Below are 15,399 nucleotides of genomic sequence, written 5' to 3'. Positions count from 1 at the left end.
CGTTTACACGTTCTTCTGCTGAGCTTTTCTGTTTGTCTCTTTTCCCCATGTTCGCCCCGCTTGTAACTCTACTATCTATCAAAAATTGGTAATAATTTTGACACTTCGCGGGGTGAACAAATCATATATGAGAGAGCGCTACTCGTTAGGCTGCCATGCGTTGGGATGACGTCACCGGAAAAACAAAAAGAACTTTCACAGCATGGGGAAAAACTATTAGTAATGTTAGTTTATGTGGTTTCCTCAGTAAACTGGGTGAGGTAGCTGACTCCTAATCACAGCGATTTCTCTAGTTTCAAGTAGCCTGGCCCTTTGACCCAGGACCTGTTGGCCTTGCAAGACCCTTCTAAGCAAAAATGATTCCTACTCACCAAACTCTTGGGATCACTCAAGCATTTTGAACCTGAAAAAACACATTTCTTCATGCTTGTGAATAATAAGCTTTAAACTGTAAAAACCTTTGACCTTGATTGTACCTGTTGTATTGTGTTGTTGTAGGATGATCTCACACCATTGCACACGGCAGCTGACGGAGGTCACTATGAATGCGTTAGACTTCTGCTGGATTCTGGCTGTAATGTCAATGCACAAACTAATGTATGCTTGTTTACTTAAATATGCAATTCAAGAGTGGGTTGGCAGTGTTATTTTCATGAATTAATATTTATCTTCTGTCTGTAGAGAAAAATGAATGCTCTCCATTATGTGGCACAGCATGGTCATGACAGAGAGGCCAGCTTGCTGCTGAAGGCAGGAATCAATGTAGATGCTATAAACAATGTAAGCACTGTTAGCTATCTCCGGAAAAAAATAATTATGATAATTCTTTTAAAGTACCCATATGCAAAAGAAATAGAAGAAATTTATAAAAGACTTGCATAAGATTTGGCTTACTTCATATAAGGCTTATATGATTTACTCATGAAAGTGGCCACTTTCTCATTACTTTCATATATTGTTTTAGTAAGTATCCAAAACAAGTTTCATTTATATAATTTATCAAAGGATCTTATATCTGTTTTCACTCTTGTATGCTTTTCACACAAGTTTCACATAACACAAAGCTTTATAAGATTTATATATATCTTTTCCATATGGGTATTCTTACACAGTGGTATGTTAGCATGTTAGCATTTTGGTGCATAAAATGAAGAAGAAATCTAAAATTAGGCAGTAAACACTTGTAAACGTTTTAAAAGTTAATATCATAGAGAGCAGCTTTTTAATACCTGTTTCTCTTTGAAACAGCAACACTGCACACCACTCCACCTGGCTGTTTTCAACAATCACACAAAAGTTGTACGATTGCTTATCGATGCTGGCAGCAACCTGAATGCCACTGACATTGTAAGTACAAAGTTCCACAGCCACATGAACACAATGCATAATAAAATGTCCTATAATACAGTAATTTTACTTAATGGTTGTCTGTCATGTGGGCGACAGAGGCAGCAGACCGCACTACACATTGCCTCAGAACATGGCTGGCATGACCTGGCTGAGATGATGCTGATTTCTAGAGTTAGTCTCAGTCTAACTGATAAGGTACCACACACAGCTTCACACAGAATATTATGTACACTGCTCAAAACAATAAATGGAGTACTAAAGTCACACATCAGACCTTAAAAAATATTCATGTTACTTTGACGTACGTTTTGAAATTCATTGAAAACAAGAAGGGGTCAGGGGTCACAAAGGTCAGTGAAAACCATAATCATCAGCCTTTTGAAGGCTGGATGAGATGGTGGATGGTGGTGGGGGGATCTCCTCCCAGATTTGGATGAGGGATTCAGGTGTGTGAAACATGAGGGCCAGGCAGTGACATCAGTGTCTTCATCATTATATAATTGCCAGGTCACTGGGTATTGCCCTGCAACACAAACCCAGGACCGAGTGCATTAAGACAAGCTCTGAGGATTTCATCCCAGCAGTAAGGGTACTGTTGGCTAGCATGGTTAATGATAAAGGAGCTTTACACAACATAATTTACCAATTCAAACCTGCATACACGCAATTCTATCTAGCATTCACACTGCGATGAACTTTCAGCTCTGGCCTGTCTCCTACTATCTGCTCCTCACTCTTCAGACTGTGCTGGGAAACACAGGCTACGTCCACACTAAAATTTGAAAATGGCGTTTTTGTCTGAAAACGCTCCTCGTCCACACTATCGTTTTCAGTCGTTTTCACAGAGTTGTGCGTCCACATTGAAACAGCCGAAAACGCTTCCGTTCCAGTCCTGCGCATGCGTGAAACGCAAGAAGATTCGGCCTGCCTCATTTCCGTCTGCCATTTATTTACTTTTCCGGCTCTTTGAAACGTCGCGGCAAATGTTGAGGAAAAGCACCGAGTTTTTTAAATGGACTAACAATGAGCTGGAGTTGTTGCTGCGAGTAACACAAAAGTACAAAGTTGCAAAAGCGAGTGAGAGTTAAAGAATTTGAAGAAAAGCTCTGGAGCACGTACAGACTGATATTAATCTTTAATAGCGCTGTCAAAACTGAGAGCAAACAAAACAAACGCTGTATAATGCCCTCCGCTATCTTAGTTTGATTGGTCACATGACTGCATCACATCACTAAAATGTGTCATCGTTTTTGAAAAGGCTCGGGATTCGCTGTCCACACTGCAACACGAAAACGGCTTTGGATAGCGTTTTCAAAACGCTGCGTTTTCCTTCACCGAAAACGGCGTCTCAGTGTGGACATGGCCACAGTGTAACCTGGATGTGCTGCAGGTACTCTCTCATCAAACCAGTACTGACGAGGATATCAAAAAGCAATTCTAGGAGAGAATAATGGTCTGTCCCATCACCTGCAGAATCATTTACTTTATGGAGATTGTCTTGGAACTGTAAGAGCAGTTTGGCGAGGAAGAACAGCTAGCAGGTCCAGCGAGCATGTGGTGTGGAGGTTAGCTGGATAACTCAAAGTCAGTCAGTTAAATCGAACAACACATTTATTTGATGTTAGCAACATAAGACCATACAAGCCAAGTCTCCACGGCTCTACTCTGTCCGTACGTACATGTGCGGAGATGGGTAGTCACCGGCGCCAGCCCGTTACAAAGGTATGGTTTCTCTCAGAACAGACACACAAGCATGTAATGGCTGCCACACTATACTCACACACCCACTACGAGACTCCCCCAACTACTACAGTTGTTAAAAGTCCGCTTGTTCATTGTAACTGTTTATACTACGTTACCCATGATGCACCTCGGTATCTGTACTTCCGGTTGGGAACGTGTTCAGCGCAGTTCTGCACAGATGAGAGGTGTGTCGGAGGATAACGTATTTACTTGCATTCCTGTATGACCACACACACCCATATACACACTCACACCCCCTTTACCTGCATGTGAATACTGTAATGCCTCCCTACCAACGCTGTACATCCTGTTGATGTCATCTGCCACCTCCTTAGTAAAGTAGGGCAACCCCCTCTAGTGGTGCTATAACACAGTAAGGTTTGTCTTGGAACGTCTTCAGTACACCTGTTTGATTTGCACCAAAAAAAGGTGAAATTAATTGATTCACTTACACTTCCGAAGACGACAGCTTGATATCCGTAAAGTTTAACTTGTGGTTGATGATCAAGTGTTCCTTTACTTTTTTGAGCTGTGTATTTCACATTGTACACTAACAAATAAAAACAGTTTTCAGTTGGTGCATTGATCCTTCTATATCATATTAATTAAGATCTTTGTTACGCTAGTCTTAAGTAGAATATTTATCTTTTTTCACACCATTTGAAACCTTGATGCGTAGTTCACTTTTTCTTTGTCCGGACAAAGTTAATCTTGTAGCACAGCATCATGATAACTGTTTTAGTATAGATTCAGATCTATGACACTCATAGCTGTGTCTTCTAACAAAGCAATGCTTTTCTGGCCATCTAATGTACACAGCAGGGAAAAACATGTCTGGAAGTGGCAGCAAGAGGAAACCATGTCGTCCTGGTGGACATGATAATTAAAGCTGACCGTTTTTCTAAATGGGAGAAGGTGAGTGTTGCTAACGCTATATTAATACTAAATACACTCTCCTTATATGAAATCTGTGCTCATATTCGATAAATACATTTTCACTCTTTTCCAGCGTATCAGCACCCATGTCCTGTTGAGTTTTTCACATTATATACATATTAATTGTTTTGGATTTTGTAATAAAAAAAAAATCCTGGCATACAGGCATAGTTATAAAGAACGAGAACAACTCAGAGCATACACTATGACTAGGTCTCCAAGATGCTTAAAACATAAGAAATCAGGAAGGGGCATGTAAAGGAATTTCTTTTACTTATGTATTAATCACATTATTTTATTGTATGATGCCTTGGTGCCACTGGATTTTAACATGTCTCACACTCATACAGTAAGACAAATGGTGGGGGTGTAGTAAGGAAGTTGGGGGAAGCAGACGACTCCACAGGAAGAGTCTTTTGTGTCTTTGAGGACTCTGGGAGGCAGCAAGGGAGTGTGAAACAGCTGTGTACTGCCTTTTGTTCCTGGAGATATTTAACTGAGAGCCATGCTGGGCTCAGACTCTGCTGACCGTCTGTCCCGCGGTCATGCAGGGACTTCATCAAGCTCGGTTGTCTGTTCTTTGTGTGTTTGATTAAAGAATGTTAGCTACCGCTCACCGCTCGTCTGCAGGCTTTATTTAAATGGAAAACTTCCACAACAGCCAACAAAAAGCTTTTTGCTAAAAAAAAGATTCAGAGCAGAAGTTTTTTGCACTGCATTTTAAAATGAAAACATATTGCATTTATTTACAATTAAAGACACAGAGCAGAAAGTGTGTTACTGTTTTACATCCACAGACACACAAGAAAAGAAGCAGGCAACATGAGGTCAAGTTATGGCAATTTTATTTGTGTGTTTCAGTTTTTAAAAAACAAGCAAACGTCCCAAAAAGAAGGATGGGGTGAAAGAAAGGTGGAGATTTTAACATTAGGAGGAAGAAACTATTGATGCTGCTGAGTCAGTTCTTTCTCAGCAGTCTGCTCCAGAATCCCCTCCTGTCCTCAGCTTGCTTTTCTTTTTCTTTTGCCTTCAGTTCGTTTAAGGTCTTGTTGAGCTGCTCCTCGGCATCTTTAAATTTTTCTTTCAGCTGCTGTTTGGCCAGTTTCCCTTTGTGTTTGAGGAGCTCTTTAGCTTCCTTTTTGTGCTTTCGCATTTCTTTCAGTGCGTCTTTGCAGTCTTTCTTGGTCACCGTCATTTCTTTCTTGAATACCTTCACCTCAATTTTCTCTTCTGCAAGTTCTTCTTGCACTTTCATCAGTTCCTTCTTCATGTTTTCATTGTGACTCTTTGTATGTTCCATTTCTTTCTTTGCTTCCTGTATTTTAATTTTCTCTTCCTCCAACACTTTTTGAGCTTCCAACAATTCTTTCTTCAAATTTTCAATCTCATTTTCTGCCTCATCTTTACGTCTTTTCTCCTCTTCAAGTTGTTGCTTTACATGCAGTAATTCCTTCCTTAGTGTTTCAGCTTCAGCTGTTACATTTGCAGCGTCTTGTGTTGCCAACTGCATTTTCTTTTTTCCCTCTTCAAAAGCTTCCTGCACCTCCTGTAATTCCTGCATCACATTTCCTGCCTCCTTCTTTGCAGTTTGATATTTATTGTTGGCTTCTTGTGCTGTGCTTTTCTCTTCCTCCAATGCTTTTTGAGCTTCCAACAGTTCTTTCTTCATCTTTTCATTCTCCTTTTCTGCCTGTTGTTTTCCCATTTTCTCTCCTTTAAGTCTGAGACCCACATGCAGTAATTCCTGCAATACTACATCAGTTTCAAACTTTGAATCTTTAGCTTCTCCTCTTGATTTTTCTGCCTCTTCTTTTAATTTGATATTTTCAGCCTGTATCATTTGAAGTTCTTCTTGCAGGTTAATCAGCTGTACTGAATTGTGAGGTGAAGCACTCGCCGATCCTCTTCTCGTTCTCCCTCGATTCATTTTGGCCTTTTAAACAAAGGAGCCAACGTTTTGTAGAGGAGTGAAGTGAAGTTTTCGATGTTTCTTCGTCAACTGTCGTTTGTCCTGCACAGAGATGCTGCTGTAGATGTGTCTCTAACTGTGTCTGGATACAATGAAACATGCTGGAACTAAGTGCTTGTGTTGCACAGTTCTACTGAACATTCCATTTCATGCATGCTCCGCCCACATGGTCAGGAATGTCAGGTGCTGCATCACCAAATGCTGCTCCCGTTGCCTAGCAATAACAGCTGTTTACTTTTGGGGTCTGGTTCATTATTTAATAAAGAAAACATGTCCAAGTATTGGGTGCTGAGGCTCAGCGCATATTCTAGCCTGCTGTGTGGGTGGGCAGCTAGAAATCACTGGTGGGCAACATGAGTGAGGAGAAAACTGGAGCAGCCAAGCAGGGAGCTGCAGGTTGCTGGTTTGAGTCTCTGTTCAGATGCTGGTGTCTCCTCTCTCTGAGATGTCTGCAAACAGTCCCAGATAAAACAATAAGGATAATAAACAAACACGTGACTAAAATAACAGTTATGACTCTGATGTGTTTCATGTGTAGCAGGATGGCCTCTATACAGCAGTCGCTGCAAGCATCCACATCGCCACACTCACTTTTCTTTAAGCAGGCGTGCTGGGCTCCTCCTAAGGAAAGTTTGAAACTTCATTTCCTTCATGCTGGTGAACTTTTTACCAAATATTTTCATCAAAGCTTCTCCATCACTGACAGGGATTGTTTGGATCTTCACACTCATCTCCACCAACCCTAAAAAATGAGTCTCACTTTGCTCATATAATGCCAGGAGTGTCTCCATATTCCACAAAAGTCTGTGCAAACATGTAACACTATCCCATATTCATATGAATATTATTGATATTATAACAAAAGCTGTCACCAACACAATTGTCCCAAGTGCTTTTTTTATTAGTTATTGCAAATGCTTGATTGCAGTTCTTGCTAGATGACAAAACCACGTATTAGGTTCAGAAGGAAATGACTTTTGGAGGTAGCAAGGGAGTGTGAAGCTTAAGGTGTAAAACAGCTGTGTACTGCCTTTTGTTCCTGGAGAAGGTATTTAACAAACCAGCTAAGTATCTTGTAAATTCTTTGTGCTAGTTTTAAAAGTAAGAGGTACTGAGAGTTTGTTTTCTTTGTACATCATATGCATAAAACGTGATAACATCCTTTTAACTTCGAACGACTCACAAAACTTTCTCCCTGTTGAATTCAGGATCACGGGGGATGTGAGCAGGTAAGAAGACCTCTGAGCTTCAAACAGGACCATCAGCCAGAGACACAGCACTTCCGTTCTGTCTTATGGACCCTCGCCACAAAGCATCTGTGTTATGGGGAGTGGAAGATTCTCGCTCAGCATTGGGACTTTAGTGAAGCACATATACAAGCTATAGAACAACAGTGGACAGGTGAGCAGTGCTGAGTTCCTAAAAAAATTATTGACAGTTTTATTGCTATTTTTATTACCTTTTTTGTACTTGTTGGGTTTTTTCATATATATATATATATAAATCTTTACACAGGAAATCATACAAGTTTGAAAAACTGTAATATAAGGCCTGTAATGTCCAGAACCATAGAAGCACTGTTTCATGGGTCCAGTGATTTTATTGAAAATAAATTCTCAAATTTGGCACTGACTGATTCACTCTACAGCATTCTGAGTACCTGAGGTGATTAACTCTGGTCTAGGTCAATTTTAACCCAGATCAAGAATTCTTTCTACAATTCTACTACAACAAATGAACTACAGATCTATTTAGAATATATGGATAGTCTGACATGAGTAAATGGATGCTTAATCCTTAATATTTCAGAGAGCAGATGGTGTTGTTTTTCTTTTGGTTTTTTTACAACATCACTTTTTTTGTAGAAAAACGTCTATTATCATACAATATCTTGTCTTATAATGATGACCTGAAGCACAACTACAACTGCCTATACCTGATACCTGAATCTTGGTTAACCAGAGAGATAAAAGCCAGGAGAATAAACCAGATGTTCTCCACTGAACTACCCAAAGTATAGTCTGAATGGCAGCAGAACAAAATGAGAACAGCCCCGCCAACGCTGGAGACAGAGCAATACTGAAGAGTATATGTAAGAAGGATGCAACACATAACAGAAATGCTCAGTGCCTAGTGGATCTAAGAGCAGACTGCAACAACCTCCCTGAAAGGATCCAGTAACCATCACAGTGGCAGACATGTCAAGCAGAGGGATTGGACAGCACCATTCCCTGCCATGTTTAACACCTACTGGATAGGGAAGCTAACAAGCTAACTCCATTAGCATCCTGCAGCACAAATGAACCAGGTGCTAATGGTTGAGACCCACCCGGAATGTCTAACCGAAGGCTGTCCTGATCCCCAAGGATCCCAAGAAGGGGCCGGTCCCATCCAACTACTGGCCAATAACTTGGCTAAACTGCCCACCAGATTGCCCTCCTCCTGAATGGTAGATACTGTACCTCCGTCCATCCAAACCCACACTTGTCCTTGTTGGACATAGTTGGATATAATTGCTAATCTTTCTCTTTGGGTAGATTGGTCCTCCAACCAAGAGCAGTCTCTCCAAGATGACAGCAGTTTGCAACATGGATTGTAATAAGTTTTTCAGCTTTTGTACACTGTTGCAAGAGTTACATTCTGGGCACAGCTTTTTTCTTTAATTCCAAATGCCAGATCTTTGACACCTTGCTTTTAAACTCTATTTGACTTTTAACCTGTTGAACCTTTTTTTTAATTTAAAGTTGAACTTTAAATAAAATATTAAATTATATAAAATAAAATATTGTTTCATTTTGTTGGAGCACTTAAAATGTAAGATATCAGGATGTCATTCAGCTTTGCTTACTGGCCAAGTACCTCGCTTGCTTAACGCTGGTCTGTGGTTACAATACAGACCCAGTGGACTATATGAACTAGTTAGTTACTGTGATTCTATAAATGTTCTGATGGTATAAGAACTGTCTACAGTGACTGTGTTTAACTAAAAGTTCAGATGGATAATGCTTGATATAAATCTAAATTGAAGGTAAGAAAAGCTTCAAAGATCATGGTCACCGGATGCTGTTAATCTGGCTTCATGGAGTGCTCGTAGCTGGAGAAAACCCTACCAAAAGCCTCTATGAGGGGTTGGTGGAAATCTCCCGGACAGATTTGGCAGGTGAGCTAATCAGGGAGGTCACTTCCTTTCACTGGTCAGACTATTTGTCAGTTTTAACAGTCATACAATATTAGTTAACAATATTTCTCCACAGAAAGACCAATAATGCCGTAAGACTGTTTTTCTGTTTGTTCACTGGAATGTGTCTACTTTTTTTCTTTTCTCTGTTTTCCTCTTCTGGTTTGTTATCCAGAGTTCATCCGACAGAAGGCAAACTCCCAGACCAGCTCTCCTAAAATGTGCTGCGTAATGTGACGGCAACAAGTTTATGCTTATCATCGAGCTATTGTGTTAGCTTTGTTAAAACTTTCTTTATTTAAAGAAATAAAAATGTTATTTTCTATAAATAAAATTACATGATTTGAATTGTGAGTCACATAATGGTTTACATTTTTTAATGAAAGATAGGTGTGTAGCAGCCAGGGGAAAGTTGCTCTCTATTTATTTCTTTTTTTTTTGCCGTGCAATTTTGTCAGGTTTTCTCTACTGCAGCACTTGAACTGTGTTTACCTAGAAGGGCTGTAACAACAGCCTTGCACTGCTGCAGATTTCCATGTGCTGCATCCCATGCCAGTTATCCACACACAAAGAAAGGACAAGACAAGCTGCCCCTAACCTACCCAAAATGCCCCACGCCTGCTGCTTAGGTGTGGGATTTTGCTTCCCCCAAAGGTCCTTGAGGTTCCTGAGATTCCCTAAAGCGCAGATCATACCTCCCAACATGGGCCAGCTCGCTCCACATGATAGTGCATCCGAGGAGGCGTGGACCCCCCTGCGGAGGCGTGGACCCCCCCTGCGCATGGAGAGACCAAACCATGAAACTGGCGACTCCGGGCACTGGTGCTCCATACTCCTTGCAGGCCCCCTGCATCCCAGACCCCAAACCCCAAGACCCTCACACCAACACTAGTTCACTGGATCTAAGACAGAGCCCAGCTCCTAACAAAAAGCGCCCCTCACAATGATGCTTTACAACACTGCATCTGATGTTTTGTGTTGCACTTGATGTTGTAAGGCTTGGATGCAGCTGCTTGGCCATATAAACCCATTCCATGAAGCCCTCTATGCACTGTTGTCCAGCTAATCTGTAGGCCACATGAAGTTAATATTTGCCTCTCTGCCCTTTGTCCTCCCCTCAAACCGGCTGTCACTCCCTAAGCCGTGGTCTGCTGGAGGTTTCTTCCTGTTAAAATGGAGTTCTTCCTCCACACTGACTCCAGGTGCTTGTTAACAGGGGCTCATCTTACTGTTGGGGTTTATTGTAGGGTCTTTATCTTAAACATAAAGCACCATGAGGCGACTGTTGTTTGGATTTGGTACTGTATAAACAAAATTAAAGTGACAGTCCAAAATAAAGTCATTTTAATGAAATTCTTATTTACTCATTGTGAATAAAGTACAGCAGTACATAACACATTTGATTGATGATTGGTGGTTGATTTATTTAAACTAATATAATCATCCTGCTGCAACCAGGTTTCTGTAAGTCAGAGTAAATCAAATTCTTGTACTAACAGAGAGAGCAAACCCCAAGTTAGCAGTTCAGTCAACAGTAAAGCAACATGGAGCGAAGGCGGTGTGCATTTCACTTACTCTTTTGACTGGCCTTACTCTTACTTTGAGGAGAGTAATACTGGGAAAATAATATTGTTTTTCTCACTGAAAGCCATTTCCACTCTGTTTGACTGTTACTTAAGTAGATTAACCTTTGGTTTTATATCTTTTTGTCAGGAAAATACTAGTACAAGACTGAGTTCATATCTTTACTTGTTAAATGTGTATTTTTGACCTGTAGACTTGTAGGATTTGTGGAATAAAGAAACAAACTTACTAGAAATGAAAATGAACGTTTATTTTTGTTCATTTTTTAGTATTTCATACAGCTGACTAGCAATTACACAAGCGTGATTGGGATTAAGTCAACGGACAGGTGAAAAGTATAGACAATGATACATTTTCATTTCTCATTTTAAACAAAGCTATTTCAGGCAAATTTGAAAAGCATAAAATTCAAGCTGCATCAATCTCTCCCATCTCTTGGTTGTCTGTGGAAACAGAAAGAAGATGTTACACATATGTAGTATCTGCACAAAAAAATCACAAACACAGGCTGTAAATTGAGGAGATGTGTTCGTCTGGTGTTCTGGTTTATATGCCTTTCACTCATCCCAGCTACATGCTTCTGACCCTGATCAATTAAAATATATGACATTTCATTGTTTTTTGTTTTAAACCAAATGTTTCCACTAAAGTTATCCTGACAAAGCTTTAATTGGTAAAATAAATGTATAGGAACATGATTTTCTATTATAATGAAGTAAACAAAATTCGAAAACATCCGAGCTTATTTACTTACTTTTTCTAGAACAACTTGTTCCTTTGCACAGGTATGGGCACATTTGAGCCTGTCAAACAACAAACAGAGAGAAATCTTTAAACGCTGCTGCATTTCTTTAAGACACCACATGAACATCTGAGTTTGATGAACAGTTTGATGTACTATATCTATGTTGGTGTTTACTAGTCTCCATGATTGTTCTGTGAAACTAGTGGAGGTAGAAAAGTAAGCCGGGGGCTGAGCAGATAGGTTGAAAGAATTTAAGGTCTTCAGCACACAAAGCAGATAATTAAATAAGCATGCTCTCGTGGTTATGATATTCTGAAGCATATTATTGTCTATAGACAATAATACCAAACAGAAATTGCTTCCTCTTCCCTCCATTTTGCATCACCCAATGTCAGTTTTGTGTACATATTTGATCTTCAAACACGTTTTACCCCAGTGACGTTGGTTTTTCTGCTTGTTTGTTAACAGGATTCCAGGTTTTTGTGCTTGTCCCAACTTTTTCTATTTATATAATTATTATTTGAGGAGGAGACAGCTTCATAGTACAGTTACATTTTGTTTGAATTTTGAAAACCTCTCAACCTTTAAGCACAAATGGGTGCAGTAGTAGGTTTGGAAACTAAAGGTGGTGCAGAAAAACGGCAAGTAGACTGGCACTTATACAGTGTTTTTGTGCTCTAATTGAGCACTCAAAATTCTTATTAGCCAGTCGCACAAACATTCATGTAAATGCTCTTTCTTATACTTAAGTACCAGACACACATTTGCATAAATTTATCAATAGCGACTCAGAGTTCAGTATCTTGCTCAAGGTCATTTCAAAATACTTCTTGGTGTTGTCTCAGTCTGGAGTATCACTTCCTGTTCTATCTTACAGTGGTATTTTTGCATTGCTTATCTGTGTAGCCAATTTAATTAAAAACTTATAGATAACGTCTTATTTCATAGTGTAATCTTCCTGCGCTTTATCCAAAGCACACTCTGTTGAATCAGCCACTAATTATATTTACAGTGTTCAGTCACTGTGTCTTTAGGGATTCGCTAGCTTAGCATTAGCTCTTCACCTGTCTCTCCTACTCTTTCCTGCTCAGATGTTTAGTTACCCCTTGGCCTACTTTACTAATAACTATACTTGTTATAAATGTAGCTTGTTTGTAGCTCCGGAGGCCCCGTCAGTTCTCTTCCATCGGATTTTCCCGAGCAGTTGGGAAAACATGATTGCTGAGTGATGGTGAGGAGGAAGCGTAGTCCTAAATAGAAGCCCCCGGTACACTACCAACCCAACCATGTGTTGAAGCATTTTTCCCCACATGGCGACACACCTGGAACATCTATACATCCATCCATTTTCTTCAGATTCTCTGGGGCCGGGTAGCAACCTAAGCAGAAAAGCCCAGACCTCCCTCTCCCTAGCTCAGGGGTGGGCAACTCCAGGCTTCGAGGGCCGGTGTCCCTGCAGGTTTTAGATGTGTCCTCGAACCAACACAGCTGATTTAAACGGCTAAATTAGCTCCTCAACCTGTCCTGAAGTTCTTCAGAGGCCTGGTAACGAACTAATCATGTGATTCAGGTGTGTTGACCCAAGGTGAGATCTAAAACCTGCAGGGACACCGGCCCTCGTGGACTGAGAATGCCCACCCCTGCCCTAGCTGCCTCCTCCAGCTTGTCCAGGGGAACACCAAGGAGTTCCCATACCACCCAAGAGATATTATCTAGAGTTGGATGTCTCGAGACTGGTCTTGGTCTCGAGACCACTTTTACGTGGCCTTGGTCTCGACTGACTTTGGTCTCGGTCTTGGTCTCGCTGTTTCGGTCTTGCATTCTCAAATCGACATAGTGTTCGGGAGATTTGGAGTCAATATTAAACCCAAAGTACTTACTAGCTAACTGACTGGATGCCCATTAACCTTATAACTCCTGTTGTGTGTGTGTGTGTGTGTGTGTGTGTGTGTGTGTAAAAACTGAGATGTTCAGAGGTCTTGCTTCATGGTATCGAACAGCCCACACAAAACAGATTCTTTATGATTTAATTTAAGTGCTGATGTAAACCACAATGTTCAGCAAACATCTATCAGGTCATTGGACTGTATTTTTTTTAAAGCTTAAGTATGCGCACATGGGATATATTAAAAACTGACAAGCCGTTTGAACACATGATGTGAAATCACTTAATTAACCTGCTGGATTTGCCAAAAGTTAAAATATTTATACTACTTTGGCACATTGCTCTTAACTTATTAAGGTGGCTATTAGTGAGGGTCATGATAATCAATTCAGTTGAGCAGAAGTGACATTCTTACTTCGATTCGTCCAAATTCATGTGAGTTCCAGTCTGTTCAGCCTGTTTCTGTGTAGCACCAAGCAGTAGACCTAAACCTGGATGTGCTTCTGGGTTCTGCCTCTAATGAAAACGGATGAGTGTAAAATGCAACCATTGTTTGTAGTTTGCTGCCACCTACTGAGTGAAAAAAGAACTGAAGTTGTAAAAAGTCACTATTCCTAATGATAGGCTTCGTTTTGTTTCAGTTTCAGTTCACTATACAGCTCATCAAACTGTTTTCCCTTTACGTTTTGATATAATAGCTTTTTAGTACTACTGAGACACATACTGCCTTTTTCTTCCGTTAGAGTAATATTTTCTTGAGCTGTGTAACTGGATTTGTTCAAACATAGAGGTAGTTTGGATTCACTGACACAGGAGCCATACGCCCTTTCTGCAGTTTCTATGCTTCCTTAGCTCGTTTATGTCGCCATTGTTAATCCTGTCCTGTGCAAAGAAAAGCCCAAGCTACACTTGTCTGACTGACAGAAGGTTCAAGAGAAGGACATTTGCTCTCAACTCTTTCCCTGTTGAAATGTTATTCCAAGGAAGTGAGTTTCCTACAGGGTATGGAGGGTTAGTATGTGTTAATGATTTCAGTGTCATGCAGGGGAAAGTAGCATTCAGTGGAAGCTTCTCGGTGATTGTTTTAAATCCAAATATGACCCTTATTTGTGGCGCATGTTAGCATACAGTCAGCTCAGGAGTTAGTATCAGTCATGTGGTTGTCACGAGGTTGCGCACAGCATCACCGGCAAGAGGGCTTGGTTTGAGAGGTTTTTGGCATCTGTGATGTGATTTACAACCATCCACCCATGTACAGTAAGAAGCTGCACTCACAACCGTGGGCATCAGCAAGTTGGTGAAATTTAAACAAAACAGCATTACATCTGAAACTCTCTTATTGTACCCAAAATACAAATTTTAGTGATTGCATGTGGCTTCATTAATTATGTTCAAAAGGATGAATACATAACACAAGTAATAACTTTATGATCAGTCAGTGAATGAAGGAGCTCAAGAGTGCAAATATAGTTGCAATAAAGTGACAAATATGCCCTTTTATGTCAAACAAAGACCGAAATAAGTGGCATCAGTGTGAGGATGAAAATGAGCGATCCAACCTCACACTGCAGATATCAGTGCAACGCACAGTGGGGGGGGTTGCACAAGTCTGCGCGCACAAGAGGGCTAACAACGCTGTGAGTGACAGAATCCACCCAAACTGAGGAACAGCTTCTTCCCCAGAGCTGAAGCCTGCACTGTTTGCACTATAATATAATATAATATAATATAATATAATATCATATAATATAATATCATATAATATATCATGTTGCTATTTAATGTTTTTTGTTGCAGCTGCTCTGTGAGCCAAGCTTTCGTTGTCTAAATTCAATGGAAATATATCTCTGCACCACACGATGGCGATAGATTCTCACAGACAGTCTGTGCTCTGCTTCCGCCACCAGTCATCTTTAAATCTTTTTTTTATTCAATGAAACCTTTATTTAACTGTCCATCTCGCAGCATTACTTTAAAAAAAATCATATTTAAATACGTAAATAAATAGT

General features: G+C 40.3%; 1 protein-coding gene and 1 long non-coding RNA gene across 3 annotated transcripts; one reads left to right on the top strand and one right to left on the bottom strand.

Annotated features, from left to right (window-relative positions):
- Positions 1 to 222: 222 nt before the first annotated feature.
- On the top strand, positions 223 to 10,463 carry LOC113024925 (ankyrin repeat and death domain-containing protein 1A-like). Its single transcript, XM_026172229.1, has 9 exons — positions 223 to 255; positions 499 to 597; positions 682 to 780; positions 1,249 to 1,347; positions 1,447 to 1,545; positions 3,913 to 4,008; positions 7,207 to 7,399; positions 9,027 to 9,158; positions 9,352 to 10,463. The coding sequence occupies exons 1-9, from the start codon at positions 223 to 225 to the stop codon at positions 9,411 to 9,413; spliced, it is 912 nt and encodes a 303-aa protein (XP_026028014.1). The 3' UTR covers positions 9,414 to 10,463.
- A 522-nt stretch (positions 10,464 to 10,985) lies between these two features.
- Positions 10,986 to 12,940, bottom strand: LOC113026139 (uncharacterized). Of its 2 annotated transcripts, XR_003272877.1 has the most exons (3): positions 12,828 to 12,940; positions 11,515 to 11,563; positions 10,986 to 11,203 (listed from the first exon to the last, which is right to left on the bottom strand). It is a non-coding gene; the product is annotated as an uncharacterized LOC113026139 (long non-coding RNA). The 2 variants fall into 2 exon arrangements; XR_003272876.1 differs by lacking the exon at positions 12,828 to 12,940 and having other exon boundaries at positions 11,515 to 11,797.
- Positions 12,941 to 15,399: the final 2,459 nt, after the last annotated feature.

This window comes from Astatotilapia calliptera, chromosome 7 (assembly GCF_900246225.1).
Source record: "Astatotilapia calliptera chromosome 7, fAstCal1.2, whole genome shotgun sequence".
NCBI classification, from domain to species: domain Eukaryota; kingdom Metazoa; phylum Chordata; class Actinopteri; order Cichliformes; family Cichlidae; genus Astatotilapia; species Astatotilapia calliptera.
This window is presented reverse-complemented; position numbering and strand designations above follow the sequence as displayed.

Coding starts and splice junctions, on each gene's coding strand:
- LOC113024925 (XM_026172229.1), top strand. CDS start 223: ATGTTAGTTTATGTGGTTTCCTCAGTAAACTGG. Junction 781..1,248: donor ATGTAGATGCTATAAACAAT/GTAAGCACTGTT, acceptor TCTTTGAAACAG/CAACACTGCACACCACTCCA. Junction 1,546..3,912: donor GTCTCAGTCTAACTGATAAG/GTACCACACACA, acceptor TAATGTACACAG/CAGGGAAAAACATGTCTGGA.